This window comes from Mus caroli, chromosome 2 (assembly GCF_900094665.2).
Source record: "Mus caroli chromosome 2, CAROLI_EIJ_v1.1, whole genome shotgun sequence".
NCBI classification, from domain to species: Eukaryota; Metazoa; Chordata; class Mammalia; order Rodentia; family Muridae; genus Mus; species Mus caroli.
Window position 1 is genome coordinate 30,455,842 of NC_034571.1, and position 13,131 is coordinate 30,468,972.

A 13,131-nucleotide genomic window follows, 5' to 3' on the forward strand; every position below is an offset into this window, starting at 1 on the left:
CCTCAAACTCAGAAATCCACCTGCCTCTGCCTCCCGAGTGCTGGGATTAAAGGCATGCACCACCACCGCCCAGCTTAAGCATACCATTCAGAATCAAGGTGATGAGAGTTTCCTGTGCCTCTCACCTTTTCAATAACCATGAGTATACAGAGGTACAGTCTGAATCTGACCTTTTGATCCATTAAGTGTTCTCTGAGAACACCATTGCTACTTAGGTTGACAAAGAAATTATGAATAAATGTGTAAAATGTTCTGCTGTCTTCTTAGATCTGCCATAACACTTAGGTGCATGGGATGGGTAGTAGAATTTTTGGATACTAGAACACGAAACCACGTGTCTCTAACGTCCACAGTGTCTGAGTAAAAGCATGGACAACTAACTGATGGCTGCTACCTTTCCCTTACAAACCCAGAGCATGAGATTCACTCTGTAACTTTCAGGGTTTTTATTTCTTTGACTTTTTGAACTATCGTAGAGTTCTACACATGCCTCCTAACTGTAACTGATTAGTATGCTGTGATGATTGTGCATAAGTGCCTTGGCAGCAGTGCCTCCTGTGGAGCTGGTGACTCCTAAGCCAGGAGAGTGGGTGGGCTGGTTGGTTGGTTGGTTGGTTGTTTGAGACATGGATTTACTTTGTAGCCCAGGTATCCTAGAACTCACTGTATAGACCAGGCTGGCCTCAAACTCACAGAGATCTGCCAGCCTCTGCTTCCTGTGGGTTTTATCCATGTCATCTTGGATGCACTATGCACATTAGGAAAGAGGTCCAGAGAGGAAGGAAGGTAGCCTGCTTCATATCAAGAATGAAGCAATCATATGTGCCTCCAGTTCATTCTGACTCAGACATCTTTTAATTTATTTTATATATGTGAGTACACTATTGCTGTCTTCAGACACACCAGAAGAAGGTATCAGATCCCATTACAGATGGCTGTGTGCCACTATGTGGTTGCTGGGAATTGAATTCAGGACCTCTGGAAGAGCAGTCAGTGCTCCTAACCACTGAGCTATCTCTCCAGCCCTGACACAAACATCTTACCTGGTCTGAGAAGAGCTGACTAAGAACAGGGTGAGAAAAGCCAGTTTCTGCCATCTTGGATAGTTACACCCATGGGACAGACACTACTGTTTTCCTTTGGCTTTCCCCAGTGTGTGGTAATTTCTGAGTGTTACATTCACCATTTCAGACATCCCCCCTCCTCCTGCCCCTTTGATCTTCCAGGCCCTCAGTACCGCCTGGAGAAGCAGAGTGAGCCTAACATCGCTGTGGACCTGGAGAGCACGCTGGAGAGCCAGAACGCCTGGGAGTTCTGCCTGGTTCGCGAGAACAGTACGTTGGCTGCCTCGCTCTGTGCCGCTTTGTCTGTTGCAAACATTGCTTAGGAGCGATGTGTTTGAGAGTATTTGCTGGTCTGGCTTCCCTACACAGACAAAAAGTGACTGTTTTCCAAGGCAGACCACAGCCTTTGTGCTAGAAGTGTGTCTCAAAGCAGAATGATAGATTCTGTGCTATTTTGTAGTCTGCATCCTGTTTATTAGCACTGTGTGATTAATATTTTGCTCTTGAACTACATCTTCCTAATTTTGGAACAACTCTGGAAATGGCTTAGAAATAAGAGGCCCTTTCTCAGGCAAAGGCTCTTTTGTGTATACTGCAATGGGCCTGGTCAATGTCAACTGCTTAACATCATGTTTTAGAGAAATTTAACCACTTGACTATTGTAGGCAGAAGGCGTCGCAGTGACTGCAAGTGCCACTGTGAGAACTAAATGCTTTCTTGTCTCCAGAGTTTCTGAGTTGTGAGGTTCTCTGCTAGATGCTGAACAGGAAGAGATAAACTGCCCACGGCCAGTCGTAGTCCCGACTCCTCCTGCCTGAAGTGCTTATCCCTTCTTACTAGCTCTGTCTCAGCTTAAAGTCACATCTGCAGAGATAGCCCTGCCACCCAAACCTGCTTCCTGCCACCCAAATCTGCTTCCTGCCACCCACCTGGTTCTTTCCTCACATGGGCACCAGAATACGACCACAGAACATTCTGGGTTTTCTTCATGGCATTATGTCTGTTACTTATTTTGTTCAATAACTAGCTACTGACTGCCCCTCCCATTGAACTGTAGGCTGCAGAAGCATGCCTGACCCATACTGGTTCCTCATTAGCTCAGCAGTCTGCTAAAGACTGCACCCTCTAGGGGCTCAGGGAAAACAGATTGGGTGAGTGACTAAATAAAAGATCTTTAGTCCTGTACTGCCTCTTAACTCAGACCAGAGCCCTTGGCTGTCTCTTCTGGAACAGCATGCACATATTTACCAAGAAGGGGAAAGGCATTTTTGACATTCAAAACAAATTCTCAAAGATAAAGGTTGATGGCCTTACCATCTGCAGCTGGTTATGAGAATCCTATGCAAAACCACGTGAAATTAAAACTTAGTGTTGCCTAAGTGGCCTAAAAACACTTAAGGCAAGTAGTAAATATTTATAAATGTGTGTTCCTATCAAGAGTCTAATATACACATATCTTTATCCACAAATGATGTTCTCCCCTTATCAAATAAAGCAGGTATCTCAGAAATATTCTTCCTGGTCTGGGGTGTGCTGTGCACCTGTTGTCAGCATGTGGGAGGCTGAGGCAGGAGAGTCAGCAGTTCAAGGTCATCATCAGCTACATGAGTCTAAGGCCGGCTACGGTACATAAGACCATATCTCAGCGAAAACAAGTAAAGCTTCACTAGTGGGAGGATCAGACACTGGTGGCAGCATTGGCGTCCAGTGTATATGATAGTTGGATATATTGAGAGGTCTAAGAATGTTCTACACAGAATTCCCACTTCGGGGAATCTACCTTAAGAAAAGACCTAAAATGCAGCAAAGATTTCTGTACACTGCTGTTTTTCACAGTCTTGTTTCTGCCTATCCCCCTGCATTGGGGATTTATGCAGTTTCTTGATATACTAACTGACCACAATAAAATTAGTCTAGAAATCAAGAAAAGGGAAGGAAAAATCTGTATGTGTTTGGAAACTGAGGCATAAGCTTCTGAGCCTGTGAGTGAAGCGCGATAGAGGTAAAAATTAGAAAATATTTTGATGAAATAACAGTGCTGTATGTTAAAGATGATGACGGCTACAGCTGCATGTCAGGAAGTGCTTTAGCCCTCGGATTGATGAATTACAAAAGAAACATCATAGACGAAGCATTCAGTTTTAAAAGAAATAGACAAACAGAAACAAACAAAAAGAATCATAAGAGACTAAGACTAAGACAGCAAAGATCAGAAGGTGTTGAGCTAGAAAACTCTGGAAGGACTCATAAAGCCAGGAAACTTCTGTCTAAATGGATCAAAGTTAGGAAGAAAAACACCGGAGAAACATCAGTAGTAACATCGATAGTAACAGGCATGAAAAGGAGACACACAACAGATCCCACAACCCTTAAACATATAGCAAGGGCTGTGTGCGTGTGTCCGTATGTGTAAATCCCCTTGCCCATGGAGAGGTGTGGGAAGCCAGGGTTTCACCCCGCTGCCTCCTCATCACTCTCCCTCATCTTTTGAAGCAAGGTCTCGCTGACCCTGAGCTCGGGTTTGACTGCCCAGCCCAAGGCCCAGGGATCCCTTTGTCTCTCAACCTTATGCTTGCACCGCTGGCACTTTGCCCACTAAAGCCATTCCCTTTGAAAAATTCCACTGTAAAAATTTTGAAAATGTACATGAAAAGAATGAATTCCTGGAAAAGGTGAACATAATTAGCAAAAAAAGAAAAGTGGATGTTCTGATGGATTTTGAAGTTAATTAATGATTGAAAACCTTACACAGAGAGAACTCAAGCAAGCAGTGATGGGACACTTGAGAATACACAAGCCCACTCACACCTGCCATTCCAGAGAGGTCCCTGGAGCTTCTGGAAGAAATGAGGCAAGCAGCCCCTTGGTAATGACCACCACACAAGACAGAAACCTTTCAGACCAATCTTAGAAAAAGCGATCCAAAAATTCCAAACAAATCATTAACATAACAAACTAACATACCTACATTTTATTACAATCAGGCTCCACTGCCAAGTTGGGTTTACTCCAGAGTGCAGAATTGGTTTAACATTAACCACACCTAGACCGTGTAATTTGCTGCATAATGGTAAAGGAGGTGGGAGAAAAGTAGGTACAGAATTTTATCTATCTGTCTATGGTTTAAAAACAAAACCCCAGTCATGCCATTTTACCAATGAAGACTGAGGAGCCAGAAGCTGCCTTGAAAGCCTGCTCGCTCAGAGAGGTAGAGAAAGCATGCAGCCGACCTTCCTACTCCACCAGTGTGCCAGAAGGAAGAAACCCTTCTTCTCCACTCCATCTTCAATACCACTCAATGCAGAGACCTTTCTTTGTGTCTCCTTGGTGCTCACTCCCAGTCAGCTGGGTGCTGTGCTTGCTCCCCCTCTTGGCCTATTGTTAACTTTATTTAGCTCCTGGATTAAAGGTGTGTGTTAGAGAAGAGCCACACCACAAGGTTTTTTCAGTAAATAACACAATCTTGGGGTTCATGGTGTGAGCAAATATCCTGCAACTGTTTGTTTGTCTATCATTCTGCCATTAAAAGTTGTGTTTAGGGACTAGAGAGATGCCTTAATAGGTAAGAGGACTTGTTCTTGCAGAGAACCTGCAACCTCAGAGCATTCTGTAACTCTAGCCTCTGGCCCCTTAGTGCACCTGTACACACGTGTTTGTGTTCACATATACACACACAAGTAAATAAAGTCTAAAACTTATTTAAAAAGTAAGTTGTGCCTAGCAAGTTTGGCATAACGTCAAGGGAAGAGATGTCAGGAGTGCACTGTGGCACATGCAGAAAAGTTCATACTTGTACCAAAGTGTAAGAATTCAGTTTCACTTCTCCCATTCTCGTTCTCTTCCCAGCGATAACAGGACCTTTCCAGGAATGGTCTGTGTACATCCATATGCAGATGGGTAGCTGTGTGCATATTCAAGTACACACACTCATATTTGTATCCCTCCTTACAAAGAGAAAAGCACAAATGGTGACTTCCTACATTGCTGTTTTATCATCTTAAGTGATAGCTGTAGCTTACTCTGCACAGATTGACGTTCTCTGTGTGTAAATTCATGAATTCCTTAACTACCACTGCTACCCTGAAGCTTATTAGGATTCAGAGTTTGTTTTTGAGACAAGATGCCCAGGTTTCTTGTATTTATAAGGGGAACAAAGGTGTGAGGATTAGTGACATTTGGCATCTCCACTCTAGCTCTGGCTCCACAGCCAAGCAAAAACACGGGTCCTAACTGTGCAGCTTTCTTGAGCCCAGTACCACTCTCCCCAAGGCTTGGTCATGTGTTCCAGTTCTGGAGTTCCGAGTCAAAGCTACTAGGAATGAGGAAAAAAACCCACGGGTGTTTGCAAACAATGAATGCCAAAAGCAGACAGAGTTTGATGGACTGTTTTGACTTAGTTGTATAAAATAGAAGCAAATTATGAAAAGCAATTGATTTTTTTCATAGAAAAACATTTTTAAAATTAGTGATCCCAACTAACTAAGAACTATATATTATTCTTCTCTACTAGCCATCTACTAAGAACTTGGATCAACATAACAGTATTTCAAAAATGGGTTTGGTTTGGTTTGGTTTGGTTTCACTGTTTTGGTGTGCTTGGTCAGGCCCAGCACACTACCCTTCAGAACTATGTTCAAAGGGAGCCAAGTGGATCCATGCATTACAGTAGACCTTGGAGGATGTGCTGTCCGCTCGGTTACTGTGAGAGCACCAGCATCTTCTTGGAGCTGTGAGCAGTTTAGCTGCCCCCATGTTGCTCTCAGCAGGAGTCATTATGTTCTCTCTAAGGCTCCTGGGATGGTAGCTGGTGCTCACTTATCATCAGGGAGTGGTGGTCGTAAGAAATAACGGTAGTACAGCTGTCTGTGGCTGGTAGAGCATTGGGTACAGGTGTGGAGGTCTGGAACCACAGAGATGGAGAGAGGAGGGAGTGACCTGTAATGGAGGACCAAAAGAAATTAGAAGCCGGGTGCTTTCTGCTGCACCATAATGAGGTTCAGTTTATAAGTAATGTCACTGGATTGAAAAAGCCATAACATAAACAGTTTTTCTCCAGAGGAGGAGTGGCTCAGGACATTTTTAAAGCAGTCACACCCCACAGTGTCTTACAGTTGGTTATTGAGAGCTACTGTTACAGATTCTTGCACTGAACATTTTCCAAGTGCTTCTTCGAATTTTCCAAACTCTCATACGGACATTCTCGTTGTGAGGAGACTTTCCCAAAGCTAGCCGGCTAGAAACCACGGAGCACCAAAACCTGTAGTCAGCACCCTGATTCCAAAGCCCACTACTCCAAGGTAACCTGAATTTCAGATCCTGAGAATGGTTGTGGCGATTGCCTTTGTACTCTGTGAGAGAGAAACTTGCAAATGAACTGATGTGACAAGTTTCTGCCTTGGGACTGAGAGCTCGAATTTGTGCTTGGAACCTCGCCTAGATAAGACTCTTGTGATGAGCCAGAGTCCTTGAGCTTTCCAGTTTGGATCCTTGTCTGATAGTCTACCACATCCTTCAGCCAACTGTCTGTTCGAGGCTGGAAGCAGACCAGGAGGAAGCCGCAAGTACATCCCACGGATGGTAGCAGAAGACTCCCATTCTTGTTCAAGCTTCCAGATAAATCCTGGCACCAAACTGAGCCCCAATTTTCTCTTCTGCCAAATGCTGTGGGTGACCTTTCACACTGATGAAATGTAAGTCTCATCCAGGGCCTTACAAGAAAGGAACAGCTTCATCGGTAGCTTTGAGATGGGAACTCTGGAATTCCTCCTCATCGGGACCAAAACATGCCCAAGATTAACGTGGCTTTGGGGACTGCCTAGAAACTGCCAAGCACTGTGTCGTTATCACTCCCTAGGCTGCTATCATAAGAGTTGAGCACTGTGCTTTATGGGTTGTCACTAGAGCCAGGTTGACCCTAGGTGAAGTACTTGCAGCCTCAGACATAAATGACACCTCTCCTAGACTCAGTATCCTGTGCGGATGTTTTGTGAAGACTGACTGATATAGAATCACACTTGTAACCTTTTAGGCAAGTGTGCTCAAGGAGGAGGGAACTGGGGCTCTGAGAGAGAAAGTGATTGGTTAATGTTTTATGAATATCAATGAGGAGCCTGGTAAGCCAAGTGTGTCTTCCTCCATTAACACTACCAAGCCTCGTTCCTCTCTGCTCCTTCTGTTATCTATGGAGAGAGGCCTCGGTGGCGTCAGTTCTACATCCTTCAGCAGGGATGTGCACACCACTTACAGCCTTCCCTCATTCCAGTAGCTTCCTGAACTTAACTTCCTGGAGTTTTAAGGTCACACAATGGATAGTCCCCAGGTAGACTGTGGTGGAACAGATGAGCTTCAGGACCAGCGAGGAGGCCTCATTTAGTTGCCCCCTAAAGACCCAGGAGAGCAACTCTTCTAAGCCTGCTGGGAGTCCTGGCTGCCACATCCTGGACTTAGTCTCTCTTCCCTGTCCTCCTTGACTCTACTTAGTGGATTTGTCTGCTGCAAGCTAGACTGCAGCCTATCACCCTGGACAGTGACCAGATCTGAATACCCTGTCTCTCACTACCCTGAGGGTGTGTGCGCCCAAGGAAAGGTCTTTGCTAGAGCAGGTTTCTCCGGGGTTAGATTTCACTCACCCTCCTATCACCAGTGAATGAGAAAGAGAAAAGAAAAAAAAAAAAATCTGAAGGAAAGCTGTTGGTGGTCTTTGAAGTGTTTCCAGATCCTTTTGTGTTGCTTCTTCACAGCAAGCCCATTCCTCCTCCCCTTTGCTCTCTGCCGGGCCTGGAGACTCCCTGGTGGTTTCTCTCTGCTGGGGAGGCTTGGCTTTCTTCTGTTACAAATTACTAATCTCGCCGTTTCTACCCTGTTAGTTGAACGAAGGGCTTTAAAGCTCCTTCATTAGACCGCAGCAGTACTCGTCAAATACAAAGGGAAATGTGATCATGCAAATAAGCTCTGTTTACAAGGAGCAGTGACTTGTGGGACCGGTGGTCCATATTTCAGGGTGACTTATTGCTGAAAGGCAGTTGCTTGTCTGGCTTGGGGGTAGGTATTCTCTGTAAGGAATTTTCTACTTGATGTTGCATAACAGCTCCTTGCACACGAAGAGAATTTAAATGAAATGGAAGTGTTACCGCACAGTTCCTGTCCACCTCTTGCTGTCTGTTAGCAGGGGCCAGTTGGTCCTGGGTTGTGTGCAGGAGAAAAGGTAAGGTGTCTGGTACCACTTTGTCACTTGGGTGAATCCTCTGTGAGCCTTGTTTCTCCATGGGATAAATGTCATGGTGACCCCACCATGTAGGGTTGTTGTGAGGTGTGGAAGCAAATGACACAATGCGGTAGAAGGTCATAGTGATAGTGAACCAAAGTGCACCAAACGCCCTGTCTCAGAGCCCTCCTAGTACTTCTTAGCACTTCCACAGTTCCTTTGGCAAAGGAGGAGTGGACCCCCCTGGGGCTAAAAGCTCTGCTGACCTCCATAGGAACAAACCTGTGCCCTGTCCACGGGAACTTTTTGAGTAATGAAAGCTTCCATTGTGCTAAGAACTTCCACATGAATTGACTTTTTCTCTCTCCCCCTTTCTGAAGCCCCCCCCCTTTCATTTTATCATTAGGTAGTAATTAGTATTCAAGGGAAATTGGTCTTAATATATTAAAATTGGTTAAGTGCATTTAGACCTGTACCACAGCCAATGTCTTATTGGAAAATGTAATTGGGGACTCTGTGTATGTAATTAATTGAATTACAATTAAGAACTTTCATTAAGCGATACACTGGTACATTAGAGCAGAAAGGAAACATGTTTGACGAGCCACAAACCCTGTCTGGGCTCTAAGTGAGGGCACAGAGCTTTGCTGTCTTCCAGTCGGCTCCTGGCCCCAGAATGTGCCCTGCTGCCCCCAGTAATGGTTTTGGTAATGCATCAGGTGACATTCCTGCAGTGGCTGGATGGGAAGTGGGTGTCCTCCAGTGGTGTGTTCTACTTCTTATTTCAGAATCAGGGAGAGAGCTGCCTCAGTGTTGGTCAGATTTTCCTAGTCCATAGGTGTTCTGCTGTGTAAACTGTCCAATGTTAGCATCCAAGAAAACCCCATTACTGTCTTCGTGTCCTGAGCAGAAGCAAAGATACCTTGGAGGAAGGAGGCATGGGAATTTTGCCAGCTTAACTTGCAAGCAAATCCACCATGAGCCCTGTGTCACACACCCTGAAGATGGACACACTCCAGCTCTAAGTTGTGCTCATGTTGAATGTGTATTTGTTCATTTGTCTTTTACATGTGGGCACTGTGCCTTAGTCAGGTTTCCATTGCTGCAGTGAAACACCATGACTAAGAAGCAGGCTGGGGAGGAAAGGGTTTTATTCAGCTTACACTTCCATGTTGCTGTTCATCGCCAAAGGAAGTTAGAACTGGAACTCACACAGGACAGGGATCTGGAGCTGATGCAGAGGCCATGGAGGGATGCTGCTTACTGGCTTGCTTCCCCTGGCTTACTCAGGGATGGGGTGGGGGTGGGGCTGGGCCCTCCCTCCCTGGTCACTAATTGAGAAAGTGCCTTACAGGTGGACCTCATGGAGGCTTTTCCTCACCTGAGGCTCCTTTCTCTCTGATAACTCCAGCTGTGTCAGGTTGACACAGAAAAGCAGCCAGTACACATTGGATCTCGGTTATGATCAGTGACAGCTATAGGGTTAAAGAGTGGGCAGCAAAAGACTAGTTGTGATACACCGGAGAGACATGGGAGGTGGAAGGCAGAGAAAAGAGATTTACCCAGTGTGGCCACAGCAGGAGGAGGAACAAATAAAGAGATTCAGAGACACCCAAGTCTGCTTTCAGGTGCTGAGAGGCTTGGGTTTAAGTGGAGGACAAGAGGAACGGAGTCCAGTCAAGGTATGGTCCTGCCCATTGTGGCTCAGCTCTGGACCCTCCAGCAAGGTGCTAAGATAAAGTGCTATGATGTTGAGGGTTACTTATCCCCTTAGGCTGAAGCCTCACCTCAACTGAATGGGAAAGGGCTCTGTCCTGCTTGCTTTTGCTCTTGTAACTCAAGGGAAACTCAAAGAAGTCATTCACCTCTGTTCCCTCTGTCAAAAGTCCATACAAAATGAAGACAGACGGGCATGTGCTTTTGTTACTTGGTGGGCTCAAGTGAAGAGTCAATATGTTTATTTAGCAAAGGCAGCTTTTGAGTGTCTTTCTAGAAGAATAGGCTTCTTTGAGGAAAGTGAAAAATGAGTCAAACAATACTACGAGAATGCCATAAGCTAGATACTGCCCCTCTGAAGTCTCAAGACAGGAGAGTGTGCTTAGCACTGGGAGGACCACCCTGGCCTGAGCATGAGAAAAGGGTAAGCCGAGGGCTAGGCGGGCCCCTTCTGTCATCTGTTCTCATCAGAAATTCTGCAAACCTAAAGCTGCTGCTTTCTGACCACCTCATAAAGCAAGATTACCTTGATTTATTGAGGGAGAGCTGACATCTCTACGTGGGAAGTCCTCCAGCACACTGCCTCTGGCTCCAGGAATTCAATCAATTAAACATTGTGACAGCAAGGATCCCTACTCAGACTGTAGTGTATCCTATATCCTACTGTGTGATCCTGGTGGCTTTAAAGAGAGACGGTAGAGGGGTCTGTGTGTGTTATAGTATATCACCTATTGATCGTTTTTAGAGACCAGCGAAAATGACTAGCAGCTGAAGGGAAGTGTTTAATAGAGGGGAAGCTTTGGGCTTATGGGACTTTGGGGACTTAAACAGCTTCTGGGAGAAAGTGATGGATGCAGAGCACTAAGGAAGAGTTTTCTCCACGACTCACTCAGGCGTCCAGCATCAAGTCTGCCTGGAAGAGAGACATTAAGTCTTGCTTCTGTTTCCTTTGTTCCAGTGGGGCAAGTATGTTCATAGTCTGTTTCCTCAATACAGTTATGGCCTGTGGAGTTGTCCAGCTCCGGCCCATTGAAGGAATGCCTTTACCCAGAGGAAGTCAGGCAGTGGGTACACAGGCCATCCAGTTGTTGCTGGCTCAGTTTTCACAGATGCAGGACCATGGACCCTGAAGGCACATTGAGCCTCATTTTTCTCACGTGTTGGAGGAGGATAACATCTGACCTAAAAGAACTTTGGGAAATGAAAGGAGATCATGTGTCCATCGTGCTGAACATGTAGCATCTACTACAGTATGTATGTACACACACTGAATAACTGCCAGGCTAAATCCCTGTCCACCGAGCACCCCTCTGTTGAAGGGTCTGGATGGCATGGAGAGTTCAGTAGACTCAGGTGAATTCCCTGGGTGAGTGAGGTCTAAGCCTCAGATTCTACTAACCACAGAATTTGTCAGATCAAAGCTTATGGTTGCATGGGCTACTGGCAGCTTTTGTTGAACATCTACTGAGTACCACATAGTGTGGAAGTGGCCTGCCTGCAGGAGTGCCTGTACACAAGGAGGCCACAGATGTTAATATGAAAGAGCCACAATGAGAGCCTTCCCCTGATCCCTAGAGGTTATAAGAGAGAAACAAGGAAGGCTCTATTGAATGGACTTTGACCTATAGACATTTTGAAGAAGGGATGCCCTGGCTACATGGTACAACCTGAGCAGAGTCCAACTTGGCTAAAGCAGGAGTGGTTGGGGACTGGAGAGGATTGCAAGATTGAGCACAGTTAAGGGGGTTGAGGAGGGTTTTCCTCCCCAGTCGGTTCCTTGCACAGCCATGCTCTCCTGTGTGCCAGAACTCCCTACCTTTAGACTCCTTTCCTGCACTCCCCATCCTTCCCCCTCCCTTCTCTAGCCAAAGGCAAGCCCTTACTCTTCCGAACACTCGCTCACTCTCTGCCCAGTTCATTGTTTGCTCAGAATTCCTACCCTTTCTCGCCATCTGAGAACCTGCCTGCTCGTTCTCTGTGCGGCTCAGCATCTCCCTTGTGCTGTTTTTTCTGGGTTGGAAGAAACAGGTCATCAGGATTTGTTGTGAGAAATTGAAAGGCAAGGGTATGGGAGAGAACACTTACCTTCTGGTTAGGGTCTAGGCTTTACTGGAGACTCAAGTTGCTTTAACTTGCACTAGACTAGGCCTTTCAGACTCAGTCTGAGACCCACTGAGCCAAAAGGGTGAACTTGAAAGTCCTGTGGAACTTGCTGTGTGGATACAGAAGCCTGCCAGTAGCAAACATCTGAGCCCATCTGAGCTTGGACTTAATGACTGGTGCCTACTTGTTTGGGTGGGGGGGGTGGAAGCCATGTGCCTCTAAATGTTTCCCATGATGCCTATAAAATCACCCGTATGAAAGACTTTTTGAAATGGGGAATTGGAGTTAGGCTTGGTTCTTAGCTCTGAGAGCAAACTTACTCCTGGAATGTATATAGAAGCTTTTAGCTGAGTTTGTTGGCGGGGCTCAGTTCTCATACTGCTTGTGTTACAGCCCCTTTGCATGCTTCAAAGTTACTGAGGGTAGCTGGGCTGCAGCTTGGTATGATAGCAGATGCTTAGTTCATTTAGGACCTCAAGTTCAGTCACCAGCACCAAAAGACCTGATGCAGGAGGATTGAGAGTATCAGGCCAGCTTAAGACACATAGGCACACCTTGTCTCTGAATGAATAAATGAATGAATGAAACAGGAAACAAAAATCCCCAAATCAAAACAATACACAATGACAAAACAAATCAGATGTGTGCACTACCTAGCTAATAAAAATATATTGAAGACTACAAAAGTTATTTATTGTCTGTACCTAAAATATAGACAGGAAATTGTGTTTATTAAATCATTAAAAACAGTAGATCTGTTAGCATAAATGCTTTTGTTAAAAAAAAAAAGATTTTCTTTAAAATGTTCATTGGAAGAGTAGCTCTCTGTGTTACACCCCAGCTCTGAGGCAGGCTGTCTGGTAGCCAGGCTGACCTCGGAGTCTCTTTGTAGTGAACATAACCTCCCACATGCTAGGATCACGGGTGTGCTCATCCATGCCTGGTGTGTGCATGCTGAGCTACCCTGCTGTGCCCAGGGCCTCGCACATGCTAGGCAGACGATCTGCCACCTGAGCTGCGGCCCAGCCCTGTTGTGTGCTCTTC

The 13,131-nt window shown here is 45.6% G+C and overlaps 1 protein-coding gene across 4 annotated transcripts in view; it reads left to right on the top strand.

The window, feature by feature from the left end:
* The window catches only part of Mapkap1 (MAPK associated protein 1), a 210,706-nt gene that overhangs the window by 149,044 nt on the left and 48,531 nt on the right, over positions 1 to 13,131 (top strand). For 3 of the 4 annotated variants that reach the window (XM_029473510.1, XM_029473508.1, XM_021184047.2), the window contains one exon: positions 1,227 to 1,334. The exons of the other annotated variant lie outside the window; for it this stretch is intronic. In XM_029473510.1, the coding sequence (XP_029329370.1) occupies positions 1,227 to 1,334 (108 nt within the window). The remainder of the gene's footprint in view (positions 1 to 1,226; positions 1,335 to 13,131) is intronic. 4 annotated transcript variants of the gene reach the window in all.